Here is a 16,261-nt window from a genome sequence, read left to right as displayed (position 1 = left end):
GAAATAATAATTTACATTTTACAGCACTGTTGTTTTCCATATAGAAAATATACAAAATTTAAGGGGTGAGCCAATGTATCCCTCCCAAATTTTAAAGAGGTGCACTAATATACCCATGTCTTATGAAAGGAAATCGGCCCCTATACTCAATAATATAACGTAAGATAATAAAGACCTAATCAAAGGGAATAAATTGAGACAAATTGAACAAATCTTATGGCAAACACTAATTTTTGGCAATTTTTAACGATAAAAGGGAACGACATGGACCACCTAAATTGATAGTGGTATTTATTAGGGTCATATACTACTATACTGAATTTTTAAATTGGGCAATTTCCAAAACTTACAGGTTGGGCCAAAGTACCCCTCCTATATTTTCAAAAGGGTGCACCAATGTACCCATGTCTTATGAAAGAGAATGGACTCCTGTACACGCCCATATAACCATATAACGTAATAAACCTCATCAAAGGGGATACATTGAGTCAAAAACTTTTGAAATTTGAGTTTCTGGCATTTTTTTTTACCCATAAAAAGGAACAAGATGGACCTCCCAAAACATAAAGAGGTAGATACCAAGCTCCTATACTAACATACCAATTTTTAAAATTTGGCAATTTCCAAAATTTAAGAGCGGTGGTCCCAAGTACCCTGCCAAAATTTAGGGGGTGGGCTAAGGTACCCCTGCAAAAATAGACGGGATGGTGCTAGGAAACCCTAATTTATTGACCGCGGGCCAAGGTCTTTGACCTTTGAAAAGATTTTGCTCACTCAGCTGCATATTAACCGACTAATACTACTACTATCAATTTGTATCCGTCTCATCTTTGGTTATTTTTCTTTCGTTAAAGGCTAACAATATCGTAGAATTTCTTGAAGAATTGAGTCCCTCGTATTAGGACAACAAAAGGCCAAATAGACATTTTTTATTTAACGTACTGATCCATACTATTCTGATTCCACATGTTTTAGGTATGTTATTTCTGGCTTATATAGTGGAGTTCGATACCTCAAATCAACACTGAAAATTTTGTATCTTCACAGCAAGTTGAACTCAAGATCGATTCCCGACAGGAGGTCAGTGGTTTGAGTTTCATGTTAAGCTGCAGGTCCATGTCTCATACAGCCACGCTGCGGAAAAGAACGCTAAACTCTAATACAACCAACTAACCAGAACCACGCATGCTGCTAGTCTATTCTAGCTGTGAATGAAATATATTTTCCTGGTGCACATTCACCGAATTCAGGGAAGTAAATGTCTTCAACTAAAAATTAAATGTTCGATAAATGAAAAAGAATTCCCAAACGATTATGTCCTTTCAGATGAAGAAAGAGATTATCAACGAAAATGAATGCGTACGGAAGAATTGGTATGCGTATGGAAGAATATTATATGCAATATATTAACGAATTTTTCCTGAAAATTTGTACAAATACGAAAAGGGAAATCCTCATGAAATTTTCAAATATTAGGTGGTCTCAAACGTATTGAGCCTTTCGAGTGAGAGATGGTGTTAAAGTCCAAAATCTCAGGGTATATGAGTCGTAACGGATCAAGCCCAGGGGTAAACCCATGGAGGTCCACCGGCTCCCCACCCCCCAAAACTTCCTAACATATTTGTACACTTTCTTAATACAACTTTACTTGTTTTACAAGAAAACAATTGATGTAGCATGAAAATTTGATGTTACATTTTATCTGTACTCTTCTTGTAAAATTTTTTTTTTAAAAAAATATATAGGTGGAAGTATTTTACAATTACTTATCGTCTTTTCGGGTCCATAATAATACCCTGTCCACAGACATAATGCATTGAGGAAAAAATGTACGTGGTGTAGTTAAAAAGATAGGTTACATTCGTAATTCCTGTAGTTTTTGGACTTAACGTACAGCAGACGTATAACTGAAAACGCATGTTTTATAATACTTTCTGTATAAGTGTTCCATCTATACGTACTTCCTGTATGAAACTAGGTAGGCGGTCAGGATCTCACATACAAATGGACGTATATAACATATAGCTGACGAACGTAACATAAGTATATGCATGTGATATACGGAAAACTTTTAGATGTCAGACATCCTGCAACGGCATGATGTAACATCTAAGGACAGTGCCTATGTAGCATACGGATAACGTATGCTCCGTACTGATTTCTACAGTAAGCAAGAGGATACCGTATATTTGTACAATATACCCCTCACCGGAGAACGGATTTTTCTCTGTGTGGTTTGTAATATTGAACCTCACCAAAGCTTGGACTCCTCCAACAAAAATTCCTGTGTGCAATGCGTAAAGAGTGTTGAGATTCTTAATTAAACGCAAAGTATTGCGCTGTGCAGATGATTGAACTTTCCACAAAACTGTGATATATATTACAATTTTATAAAAATAAAAAGGTGTAAGTATTAAACAGGATCATGAAGAAATTTGTATTGTTTATGGACACTACGAGGGTTCAATAATTGTTGTCTCTGTCCTATAAGCAGTATTATTTTTGAAAAAGGTCTCTTTTCATAGTAATGCAGTTCTTCCATCTATGCTGTAAAGCCACTATGCCAGCTTCAAAGAAAATCTCTGGCTGAGCCGTGAGCCATTCCTCTCCAGCTTCAATAACAGCTGCATTTGAGTGAAACTTCTTCCCCTTGAGGTGCTCCTTCAACTTTGGGAACAAATGAAAGTCACTAGGGGCGAGGTCGGTTGAGTAGGGAGGATGTTCCAACACATCAAAACCAGCAGCATGGATCGCGGAACCAGTAAGATGGCTTTTGTGTGCCGGAGCATTATCTTGGTGGAACAGCACTGTTCGCTGCAACACCCCGCGCCGTATTTCCTTGATTGTTTTGCGTAACTTAGGGATTAGGGCTGCTTAATAGGCCCCCGTGATAGTGCGTCCAACCTCCAGGTAGCCAATAAGGAGCGCACCCTTCGCCCTTCGCATCCCAAAAAAAATTGTGGCCATAACCTTGAGTGCTGATGCTTGCACCTTGAACTTGCGTGGGGCAGGCAAACTGCGGTGCCGCCACTCCATGCTCTGTCGTTTGGACGCGGGATCATAGTGGTGGAGCCACGTCTCATCCACTGTCACAAATCTATCACAGAACTGTTTCAGGTCTGCCCCCACAACCTCCAAACCAGCCCTTGAACATCGAACTCTGTCTTTCTGATGTTCACGAGATAACATTTTGGGTACCCACCGCGCTGACACCTTTCTGAATCCCAAGTGTTCATGCACAATGGTTTCCACTGAGCCTACAGAGATGTGCATGATGTCTGCTAACTGTTGCACCGTGATTCGTCTGTCTGCTATAATATCATGACCAGCATCAATGTTTCCTGGGGTGCATGCTGTTGTTGGAAGACCAGCACCAGGGGCCTGTTGACGGAAGTCGCGGCACCAGTTCTTTACCACTTGGTAGGAAGAAGCCCCATCACCCAATACATTGATTATATCCTCATGAATCTCCTTTAGGCTTAACCCCTTTTTCTGGAGATACTTGATGGCAGCTCGTTGTTCGGTTTTGTTCATTTTTCAAGCTAGGTGCCACCTCTCACACCCGAAACGACAAAAAAAGAATATTAATATAGCAGCTATGGTTCTACAATTTAGCATATAGCCATCTAAGACATAAGGCTACAATATCCCTCATCATCCATCCCAGCTCAAGTATTTTAAATATGCCGGGGACAATAATTATTGAACCTCCCTCGTATTATACGTTATCAAAAGAAAAGGCCAGACGACGGTTCAATCGCTTTCGTACTGGAAATTTCGAATCCTAGATGGTCCTCACAGTGAGCGACCAATCACAACAAAAGTGGATTATATTCTAGAAAAAGTCGAGCAAGACGCCATGTAAGCAGTTATAACATCGCCAATGACCTGAACATCTGTCACCAAACAATGTTAAACCATTTAGAAAAGGCTGACTACAAAAAGATGCACATCGATGTGTCACATGATTTGACTCAAAAGCATTTACTTGATCGAATTTCAATCTGCCTTGCGTTGAAACGTAAAGCACTCGAACCATTTCTGATGCAACTGATTACGAGTGATGAAAAGTAGATAACCTACGATAATAATGTGCGAAAAACATCCGAATCGAAGCGCAGGCAAGCTTCATAGTCTGTAGCAAAGCCTACAGTGACGCTCAAAAAGATTATGCTGTGTATTTGGCGAAATTAGAAGGGGAGCGTGCATTACGAGCTACTGTCACTGGACAAAATAATAGACTCGGAACTGTGTTGTTGACAATTAGTGCAAGAGTAACTAGCAATTCGAAAGAAATGGCCGGAACTGGTCAACAGAAAGGGTGTCGTAGTCACGCCGAAAACGCCAGATCACATACATTTTTAACGACCGTCAGAAATTAAAATAACTTGGCTGGAAGGATTTAATGCATCCGCCGCATAGCTCTGAGCTAGCACCGTTAGCCTATCATTGTTTTGGTGTTTGCAGAACTCCCTGAACGATGCTAAGTTAATTTTTAAAGAGGTGTGTGAAAACCACGTGTCACGATTTTTTAATCACGAACTCAGAAGTTCTACAGCGACGGAATTATGATGATGCAGGAAAAATGACAGATCATCGAACAAAATGGTACATTATGATGGTTTCATCTTTTCAAATGACAATAAATATATTCTCAATTTTGTCAAAGGCTCAATACTTTTTAGACAATCTTACAAACAGTTCTATGTGTCTGGTTTCGATGGACAATCTACTACTTACGGATTTCGACAGAAAGTTATGAGGAATATATTTTCATTCAGAACAATACTCGTTTGAAATGAAAACTAATAGATTAGTCGATATAAACCGAATAATGTTTCACAGCAAGGGTTCTGAAACTTGAGAATAAATAAGGATTTAAAATGGCACACAATAAATATTGGCAAAACAAGTTGGATTTTTTTCCTATGTACATTTCTTTAAAAAAAATATTCAAAACGCAAACGTATAAGCAAAAGTAATTTTTCGGTCGGTCCAATGGCTTTCTACTTATGAGCTCTTACTACCTAACTTCAACGATAACGCTACTAGTAATACAATAATAGCTACAATAACCAACTTCTGAACAGCCTTGAACTGTTGGATAAGCATATGGACATTGCGGCAGCTTAAGATAAATTTGATGATCATTAAAGTGGCGTATAAAAGCCTTGTAATTATTTTATATTTATATGCATATAAAATGGATAATACTTGAATAGTCCGAAAGGCGAAAAGAGAAAGTTCGAACACAGTACGCGAAGTGTATTAAATGTCAATCTGAAGAACTATAATGCATAATTCTACTGTATATTTTAATTTTCACAATATGAAGGAATGTTTTGGATAAGGGTTCATGTAATATTTTAAATTTTTTTTACTGCACAGACGACTTTGTTTGGATAAGTTCTTATGTACACACGAAGCTTACCAAAGTCTACAATAAAAACGGATAAGCCTATATTCATACAAACAAAATCTGAATACTGAGACCAAATCTAAAGGAAAAAAAAACTATCGGGTAAAATTTTAAACTTGTTACACAAGTCTTCATGCATATATATATCTTGCAGTTTACACAGGGCGAAATAGTTTAATACCACCTCTGAATGAAATAATGTATTCTGTCCTTGTAAGTCAGTACATGTACAAAAGCATTTGTTAATAATATATTTTAGTACCACAATGAAATAACAGATATTAAAAAAATAAATGAATACCCCAAACACATGCACCTGTACATGAAAAAAGCCAATATGAAGCTTCACTAAAAAAAATATATAGAAGAAAGTTGTTAGTATGAAGACATAGCTATAACCAACTTGACTATATCTACCAAAGAAAACTAGCTTATGTGCTGCGTGAAAATAACTTGTTGATTAAGATCCTTTCATACATCTGCTTCAACAAAATATGTTATGGATAAATGTCTATTATAAGAAAAAAATTGATAGAAAATAGGCCTACATGCAAGGAATTTTTGGGATTGCAACAGAAAAATCGTGTGTCGCTCGATTAAGGACAGTGGGTGAATCCATACAAAAGCTACATTCATGAGGTTTCCTCTTCGGCCCAAATCTCAGACTGAAAACCATTAACACGGCTATTTTGAATACACCAAGGTAGAGGCAGAGGTAAGTGCTCATTCTATCTTTCTGCTAAGTTAAATGTTATTTATTTATACTTCTTTTTTTGAGAAGTTTGCTACACACATCAGTTTGTAGCAAATAGCTTTGAGATATTCAAAACAGTGGTTATCATAAATTCTTTTTTAAAATGTACAATCACGGTCAAATGTTCCGTAGAGTTTATATATTGAATTTTTATGTAAAGCTCCAAGAAATGTTCAGTTGTAATTTGTAAGTGCACACACACAAGAACACTTTTTTCATATTGAGGGTACTATTGAATGTAAGATTCAATTTGCAGTATTCTTTCACTTTTTACTTTTTTTAAAAAAATGAAATTTTTGAGTGATTGTTAGGCAAGAGTTAAGTGCGCTGTATTTTTCTACAATGAAACTCAATCGTTCGAAAACTGAGTGCTTTATCCTTGAACTAATATGTATCCTTTATTCTTGTATCGAAGAAATCTGAAAAATGTTACACAAGTATATGCGCATATACATAACTGAATAGACTTACATACATGCTCAATTTAATTTTGTACGAAAGAAACAGTGACAGAAAGAGAGAGAGAGAGAGAGATGAGTAGGTGATTAAGTTTGTCGAATTATTATTGATCTACCGATCTACGCTTCTAACTCAAACTTCACATTCATTTTATGGGTTTTGTGTTATTTTTACAACAAAGTCCGCAAAATTAACTAAGAAATTTAATAATCAAATTTTGTTCAGGATTACCATTCGAAAGTACATCTATCATTCACTTAACTATCCTCCACCACTTCGTTATTTATTTCACGAAGATTTACAAGTTGTACTTCGACACATATTTTTGATAACATAATTTACGAATTTGAAAGAAAAAAAGTTTTATTTTCTATTTTTAACAGAATAAATATACAATTATTAGTCTCAAGGGTAGGTTCGTTGGTTCGGAGTTTATCGTTCTTTTAAACACTGAGGATGTAAGAGACGTGGGACCCAAACAAAATTAGGATTACCTGGAATCGATTAGTTAGGAATTGCATTTCTGGGAAACTTTCGGCACCTCCGACCATTTTATCCCGTAGTGTATGAGGGATAATGTCCCTCCGCGATCACACTACCCGGGGAATTGGGGAAGGAAGAAGGGACGGAGGAAGGAGAGAAACGGACTGAAATCTTCATGTTAGGTACCATGTCGGCATTTGCCTGATGTGAATGAGGAACATCCAGGAAAAACCTCCCTCAGGATGGCTGGCCTCAAAAGGCTTTAAAGTTAGCGACTACGCTACGTGGGGCCTATTAGGAATCGAGCCCTAGTTTTATGAAGGCTTCCTCTTCTCATTACTGTAACTAGGAGATAAGTGAATGATGTCTAAGAAATTCATATTCGCGTCTTGGCAAATTCATACTGCATATGACTGACTTACTTAGATCATTTCAAGAAAATCTAGTTGTAAAAAACAAAATATTTAATTGTCCATACTATGTTGAACATAACTAATTCAAGTACTTCTGATGTGATGTAACTGATGAAAGCGTGCAAGATGTTTATATTCAGTAAATTCTTTGAAATGTTTCTCCAGTTTTGATTAATTTCAATCTTCCACTGCCTTTGATCATAATTCTAAAACTCTACCCAAATTTCGTTCAAAGTAAGTTTATATACGATTAAAAAAAATATAATTGGGCACACGTTCATGACAGAATTTTGCTACACTTGATAATAAGAAAATCTACATTGGAAAATTCAGCAAGAAGCTGTCATTAGAGCTATGATTTTTGGCAGCTGTACTAATACGACTGACGCGAGAAAGATTTGCCAGCTGAAAACTGAAATGATATACACTGATAAGTCTTTGTTGTGAAAATCGGATCAAATTCAAGCATTAACTAAAAAATATTTCATTCGATTGTTCTCTCCGAAGGTAACCTTTGGTCTACTTCTAAAATTTGTTAGGCAGGGCCAGTAAGCTACATAGCACAAAAGAAGAGTTTAATTCCACTGTGGTTCAAAAAGAGAAATACTGAAACTGGAAATTGGGAATATAGAACAGAAAATTGAATATATGTGTAAAATGAGTCATTCAATCAAAATAAACTTTTCCATTGAAAATGTAATTAATTAAAGTTCAATATTTGCTTTCAGCAATGAATCTATCCGCACGTAAGACGCCAATTATAGTTTAGCATGAAATCCAAGTACATCAAACCAAAGCTTCACATAACAAAAACAAAAACGAGAACGCTAACCAGCTCAACATATTATAAATAGAAGAAATATGATCAAACCTATAGAAAAATGATTTTATGAGATATTTAATCTCTGAAATCTTTAAGGTTTACGTCCCACGATTATGCCGTTAGGCTAAAGTAGTGATTGATGAGAAACGAAGGAAATAGTGGAATGAAGAAAGTGGGAGGAGTCAGGAGAACCTCGAGAAAATCCACGTGCATGGTGTCTGTCCACCACAAAGTTAACTTGGTGCGGGCTGGAATCGAATCAAGGAACCCATGCACCAGAGGTAAAGGCTCTACCACTAAGCCACCGCGACGAAATCACGAAATCGCGTGTTTTACTCTAAATGCAAGTACACCTTTTCAAAACAAAATTATAAGACAAAAATATTGTATTTATAAAATAATTTGATTTATTGTAATAAACCAGGAGCACAGTAGCTATTATATTCATAAAAATGAAACTATTTATCACTTCCATTGATTAGTTTATCTTCTCGATTATCATTTCTAAGAACATTACATATGAATAATGTGCTCAATTACATAATTACATAATGTTCTCAATTATCTTAACAAGAGTTAGGTGGTAGAGCAGAAATATGCTGAACCTCGCCCGGTTCAATAAAACCTAATTCAATTCAATTTCAACTGATTTTCTCTAACGAAACAAACTTGAAACGTACTTAAACTACAGCGTTTATAAAACTATTCAAAATTATTCATATGTAATGTGCTTAGAAAATTATTTTGTCAACATTTACTCCTGGAACAAGTTGCACACAAAAAATAAGGTATTTGTATTTAGAAAATACTTTTACCTGAGTTGACATTTTCATACTACTAACAGACATTGTTATACATCATATGACAAATGAGACAAAAATTTTGTTGCTAGAAACTCAGAAATGAATAATTTTATTCGAAGTTATAAAATTAGGGATTTCAATAACTCGCGTTTTAGACGTATCGGCAAAGTAAATCTTAACTTCGTTGTGAATTATTTTCAACTGTAACGAACAGAAGTACCATTCAATATCAGTTTATACAAATTACATTTTTAAGCACTTTTAAAATTGGCATCACAAAGTTACATACCCTGTTTAGTTTTTAAAATTACATACCCTGTTTTTAAAATAATGATATATTACAAGTAGAAGTATGAACAAGGTAGTATATTTTATATCAAGCAGAGACACACCCACCGGCCCCTCCCCCCAAAAAACTTTCTAACTCAACATACATATGTATACTTTCTCAATAAAACTATACTTTTTAACAGGAAAATGACTGATGAAGCATGAAAATTTGAAGGGTATGAGGAAAAAACAAGGAATGTCAACGTATGTGCTTTTTCGGGTGCTTTGTCCTATCTGCTGGTGACCCTTGATACTATTTGATTGTATATGCCATGCATTCGTAAATGTAGAAATGTCCATGTAAAAAGGGGCAATGATTTAACTAACCCTATTCTTTTTACGCAATTTTCAATATTAAAACACCCTTTTCTCGAAAATGTAGTTTTGTGACATTCCTTCTTTTTCCCCCTTACCCTTCATTTTATCTTCATCTGTACTTTTTCTCTTATAGATGTTCTTATAAGAATATCATTTTTTTCTGAAAATATAAGTGGAAGCATTTTACAATTACTTATCTTTTCGGGTGCATAAAATTACCCGCTCAATACTATATAGACGTAGGGGCTTGTAGTATTTGCCCCCCAAGCTTGCATAAAACAAAAATTTCTGGGTGCGGGCCTGATAAGATAAATTCAAGATTGAAATTTTTATTTTTAAATTAAAATGATATATGGAGCAGCAGGAAACTTATCTTGAAATATTTCAGTTTAATGGTCCACGATTATGCCCTTCAGGCTATGGGGAAAAAATGAAATGAAATCTTTAAGTTTTACGTCCCACGGTTATGCCGGTTACGGAGACGGTGATGATGAGTGATGAATGAAATGGTGGAATGAAGAAAGTGGGAGGAAACGGGAGAACCCCGAGAAAACCCACGCACACGGTGTTTGTCTACCACAAAGTTCACTTGGCGGGGGTCAGGCTATGGGAGACGGATGATTAAGCCACGTGAATGGGACTAAGACTATAAAAGCACTGGCCTCTCTAAGTGATTCACTATAAGTTATTATAATTAATTGCTCCCAATGCTTTTATAGTTTTAGTCTCGTTTCTTCATTATACCCCATCAAAAATCTTATTTCCTCCATTTTTGTGTATTTGTGTAGTTTACAATATATATATATTTTTTGTTGTAATATGTTTTCACAGTTAATCAGTTCTTGAAGTCTATCGTAGATCGTGTAATTCATAATATGAAACGGGGGGCGCGGTGGCTCAGTGGTAGAGCGTTCACCTCCGGTGCTTGGGATTCCTTGTTCGATCCCTGCTCGCGCCATGTGGACTTTGTGGTGGACAGAGCTCTAGTTTCCTGCTCATGGGGTTTCTCGGGGTTTTCCAGTTTCCTCTCGCTTTCTTCATTCCACAATTTCATTCATTTCTCATCATCGTCGTCTTCTTTAGCCTAACCGGCATAATCGTGGGACGTACAACTCAAAGAATTCATTTAATTTCACAATATAAAACATAATTCAGTAAGTCTCCTGGACGTTATATTGTACATGCTAGCTCCAAAGCATTTTTGGTTGCATAACGAAATAGATATATAATTAGTACAGAACAAAATAATGAACGGTATCTATCTATTAAAATGCTACAATACCAATTAAAAATGCCTGAGCTCCAACCTATAACTTTGGCTTCCAAATCTTTCATTTACGGTTGTGTGGTTTCACGTTTAACAGAGACAAACATTTTAAGTATTTGAACTTTAAATAGTCTAAATTAATTAACTATATCTTTTTCATAAAGTTTATGATATAAAATTATTGTTCAAACCCTTTGTATTTTAATAAGTCTTCTCTAAAATCAATGCATGTGAGTTGTGCTTCCATCTTCCGAGTTCTTTTAAACTATAAGTTGAGGATATTTATATGTTTGTGATCAATCCTTTCGACAATGAGATCTCGGAAACTACAGGCTCTAGAAAGATGACGTTTTCACTGATCGATTGGAAATTTTGCGTAGATTGTCCAGTTGTAATTGAATATTTAAAAGAAACATGGGCATTATTTCTTTATTACATTTTTTAGGGTACACTGGAAGAGTTGAAATTTTAAAAACTAAAGCATCATATCCTACGCGTTATACATTCCAACTCCACACCGTTGTATATTGGGGTTGTATACGTCTCAGGTGTATGTTTCATGTCAAAATAATAATGAAAAGGGAAGGATAACCATTTCTCGAGTCTAAGATAAATCTTTATTTTTTGAGTGTTTTGCCCAATGAACACCAATATATAACTGACATTATAATTAATTGTATATGTAATGTATTTGCTTATTACATACTGCATGCAAGAAGAAAGAAAACACTGGTCATATAGGAATTAGAAACTCCAACCGGAAGTACAGGGCGCGGTGGCTCAGTGGTAGAGCGTTCACCTCTGGTGTTTGGGGTCCCGGGTTCGATCCCAGCCCCACCAAGTGAACTTTCTGGTGGACAAACACCGTGCTCGTGGGTTTTCTCGGGGTTCTCCCACTTTCTTCATTCCACCATTTCACTCATCTATCATCATCACCGTCTCCTTTAGCCTAACCGGCATAATCGTGGGACGTAAAACTCAAAGATTTCATTTCATTTTTTCCAACCGTAAGTAGGCTCAAATCTTGCAAACGATGCGAGATATTGAGAAAAAATAATCGAAAAAATCTCCCCTTTATGATACCTCTTGCCGATTTTTTTTTTAAATCATCAAGTCTTTCACTTGTGTCTGTAAAGGGATATGTGCATATGTTGTGAGGAATGAGAAGGAGATTTATGCTCATATGCGAATGATGCGCTGTGTAGAGAGGGAGGTTCAGCTAGTTTTACAGTAAAACGTTTAGCTACAGCGAAAATTTTGTGAAAATACTGTATTGTTGTGCAAAATTTCAGAGCTCTACTTAGTACGGGAATGTGTGGAATTTAAGGCAAAAGTGAGAACCAAATTAATTTTTCAGTAAGACGATAACCTAGAGTGCAAATACGAGGGAATTTTCATCAGGTTAATGTCTGTACAAAATTTCAGAGCCCTAGTATGTGCGTGAAATTACAATTACAAGAATTGAGTATAATATTCTTTTTTAAATTGAGGAAGTAATCTAATAAAATCTTTGTAATAATAAGATCAACGTCATGTTTAGAATTGATTCAACTATCATATTGTGATCAGATTTATTATTGGTGTACTGTATTAGTATGGAATTACTTATCAAGTTAGGACTGTAACCAGTGGTCGAAGTGAGACGGTATGCGATGGTATGTCATACCGCCTCTGGTTTTTCAGTGATCAAGACATACCGCCTCTGGTTTTTCACTGATCAAGACACACCGTCACTGGAGAGGAGGTGCTAAATACCTTTAATAAATCCATTTTATACACCATAATTGACGAATAGCTTTGCACGTAAAAAGGTTTTATTTCTTATGTAAAAAATAATTTTTAAGTTAGCAACACCGACATTTTTGTTATCTTTTTACTACCTTTAGTTTTCTAAAATGAGGTGTCTTCGAAAAGTTCATCTAGTTTATATTTTGATGTGCCATATTGAACTGTTTCTTTCGTATGTATGTGTGTGTCTTCTTGCCTGAATGCATATAAATGTGTTTTGAGCATGGGTTCCACGACATGAGTTTGAGCAGGTTTAGGGATTATCTGCTGAGATGAGCGGATCTTCCAGGGGTTTGGAATACTCTTCAGTCAAGTGGAGGGTCCACAAGTTTCCCACAGGAAATTCTTAATATACAAGTTTCCCACAGGAAATTCTTAATATAAACACTCAGTGTTTGAGCATTTTCGTGTATAATTCTCTATAATACAACGTAAGGGGACATTTTCCTCCAGAAAGTTATTGGTGGAAAATCAAAGTCTCTCCATGCCTCCCCTCGCCGCAACTATAGAGAAGCTCTCCAATGGTCTTTAGTCATGAAGTAAATAGAAATACAATCTTCTAGGCAGCATACTTTCACTGTATTTCAACATTTAGACAGCCGGTATGTCGAGTCAAAATCGTAATAAAACATACCGCCTCTGCTTTTCTTCCTCTTCGAACACTGTAACTGTACTAATTCTAAGAAGATTACTAACGATTAGGGCATCTATTCTATGGCAAGCGACCGTGAGACCAAATGCTTCATCAAATCACATTATTTTAAAACTGAACTCCGATTTCTCACATATTAATTTATATGCTACGAGCTATTTTCGGTAGGAAACGTTCAAAACTCCCATGAATTGGAACTTCAATGAATAAGCGTAAAACATATTTTTAACCTACGGACTACCACTGTCTAGTATTAATAATACTAGTACAGTCAATAAATTCGTGGACTGGTATCCAGAATATAGGCAATCAGTAGACCCCATGGTTGCCGTGCTCGATGTGAACGTCCACACACACACACACACACACAGATAATTACACGGATCTACAACTGACTTTCAAAATAGTTCAAGTATCATTTTCTCTTTTGACCCGTCTTGTCTCGGCTTTTTGCGTTTCGGAGATGATGGCAATTTCCAGGTACCTGCTTGTCTCGTTAGTTGTGGATCGTAGAAGAGACACCATGTTTCAGTTCCTGTTATTATCCGGTTCAGGAACGATCCATCGGCGTCAGCACTTCTGATAGTTGGTCTTGTGTCAGAATGCGTGGGACACGGTGCTGGGTGACACGTGACATGTTCAACTCACCCGCCAGAATGTTGTGACACGTACCATGGCTGATCCTTACTGCTGCTGCGATGTCATCTGCCGACTGGGAAAAGTAAGCCCGCACAACCGTTGCAACCTCTTCGATCTTGCGTTCTGTTCGGACTGTTGTTGGCAGATATAATGGTTCATAATCCTCTAAACTGTTCTCTCCTCTGTAAACCGTTGGTGCCACTTAAGAACTGCATTGCGGCCCAGGACGTTGCCACTCTACACATACCTGATCATCTGCAACGTTCCTGCAGCAGATTTGCCTAGGTTTTTTTTTTTTTTCAGAACTTGATGTTTGCCCGTTGCTCAAAGTGCGACATTCTCCAAGTCCGCCGCGGCGCAACCAATTCCTTTCACAACAGAAAGAGTACGTCTGTTTACACTCTATGCACAGACCTGGCTCTTGCTGGTCGAGAGATGAACTTCCACTCTCCAGGATATCACTTATCAGCTGTATTATACCAATAGTGTCACATTGCGTCGAGTCCACGAACTTGTTGACTGTAGTAGTATAATGTTATATGGATAGAATGAATTACAAATATATATTTTTTCCCTAGATGTTTGTCATTCGCACCTGGTATGCTCTGATGGTGACATCATTAGCGCTGGTCATCTGGGGGAGCCCTATTCGACATCCCAGTTGTAAGTTCAATTTCGCTTGTACCTGCTCCAAATCTGAGCCTGATCTTGGCATCGTAAAATGTATAGATGTCCTGCTTCAACGTGTGCCTCAAGAAATCAACAATACGTTAGTCCACGAACTTCAGCTGGAGAGTAACAGAATGCGGCAACTTGATCCTCACAGTTTACATGGAACACGTGAGTAGCTACTTTTTTCCTCGCTGCCATTTTCATGTGTGAACAATATATTTACTCTCGCTACAAGTAAGAAGACAGCAGTTTCGATGGTAAACAGTTAATTGACATGATCTCAAACATAAATTGATCCAGTAGCAGGTTTCAGGTTGTATACAAATACTTGCAACTGCCTTCAACTTAATGTTAACGGATGGCGGAATTGGATGAATGCTAACAGTGGCCGCAGTTCAGGATAAGAAATAAAAGGTAGTGACAGGAAGAAAATATTCGTTATTTCCGTCCATGTATATCACAAAAAGAAATTTCTTTTAGCATCTCAAATGAGATAAGTGTTTGGTACTACATGAAGTCGTGGAAAATAACGTTTTGTTTCTGAAACAAGATTAGAGCCCGCAGACTCTTCCAAGTGTCAATTAGGATCGCCAGATTGTGCCTGATTTCGACCATAGAGAATGTAGGTATTGAGTATCAGCCGTGAGTTGGCTTGCAGTCAGTTTTACTAATAGCGGTAATAACACGGTGATCACTACCAATAATATAAATTTATGAACAAGATGTCTGTTTTCTCTTCTCGTTTTGACATCAAATATTAGGTTAGTCCTTGAAGTATCATCATTATACTTGATACAAGAGATCAATTAAGGAGTTTGATGTAATAAGGGCATAAGCGAGTTTACGCCCTTTTTGCATCAAACGCATTTGTGGCTTTTGCCGTGTTTGTTTAGCCTCCTGGTAACATTTCAATTCAATATCGGAATAAAATGCTACATATTATTTTGCTCTATGTAAGAAAAAAAAACACTACTTAAATTTTCACCATCGTTTTTCTCCAACTGCATGTTTCAGACTTACGCCCTTATTGCATCAAACTCCTCAATTGCAGACAGTAGATTGCTTCCTTCAGTCAGTCAATCCGTCTGTACATTTTCAGTAATTACATTCAGAACGCAAATGCAATGTGCTTTAAATTGCTCTTCGGAGGGAGTTGAGAGAAAATTGTATACTCTTGCTAAAAACATATCCAGTTCCCGTTTGGTAGGGAAATAAATTATTGTTGTTTCGGGGAAAGCCTGTCGCATAGAAGAAAGCAGTGTCGACATATCATTACATCCCATGTGGTGTATAAAGACAGGGATAAAACTAGATGCTGTCACAATTACTCTAAAATGACAAGAATTTAGTCCATTATGGTTTAATAACAGTTCGACAACATAAATCTTCTTGATTAAAAAATGGAAGACTATTTGGGATGCAACTGGAAACGGCCGTAGGA

The 16,261-nt window shown here is 36.7% G+C and overlaps 2 protein-coding genes across 4 annotated transcripts in view; one reads left to right on the top strand and one right to left on the bottom strand.

The window, feature by feature from the left end:
• Positions 1–16,261, bottom strand: part of LOC145678572 (telomerase protein component 1-like) — a 556,234-nt gene that overhangs the window by 228,815 nt on the left and 311,158 nt on the right. The gene's annotated exons all lie outside the window — the stretch shown is intronic.
• Positions 1–16,261, top strand: part of chp (leucine rich repeat containing G protein-coupled receptor chaoptin) — a 71,966-nt gene that overhangs the window by 20,944 nt on the left and 34,761 nt on the right. Inside the window, exon 2 of the mRNA XM_081748882.1 lies at positions 14,727–14,988. Within this exon, the coding sequence (XP_081605008.1) occupies positions 14,727–14,988 (262 nt within the window). The remainder of the gene's footprint in view (positions 1–14,726; positions 14,989–16,261) is intronic.

The sequence above is a fragment of the Thermobia domestica genome, chromosome 2 (assembly GCF_964235325.1).
Source record: "Thermobia domestica chromosome 2, izTheDome1.hap1.1, whole genome shotgun sequence".
NCBI classification, from domain to species: Eukaryota; Metazoa; Arthropoda; class Insecta; order Zygentoma; family Lepismatidae; genus Thermobia; species Thermobia domestica.
This window is presented reverse-complemented; position numbering and strand designations above follow the sequence as displayed.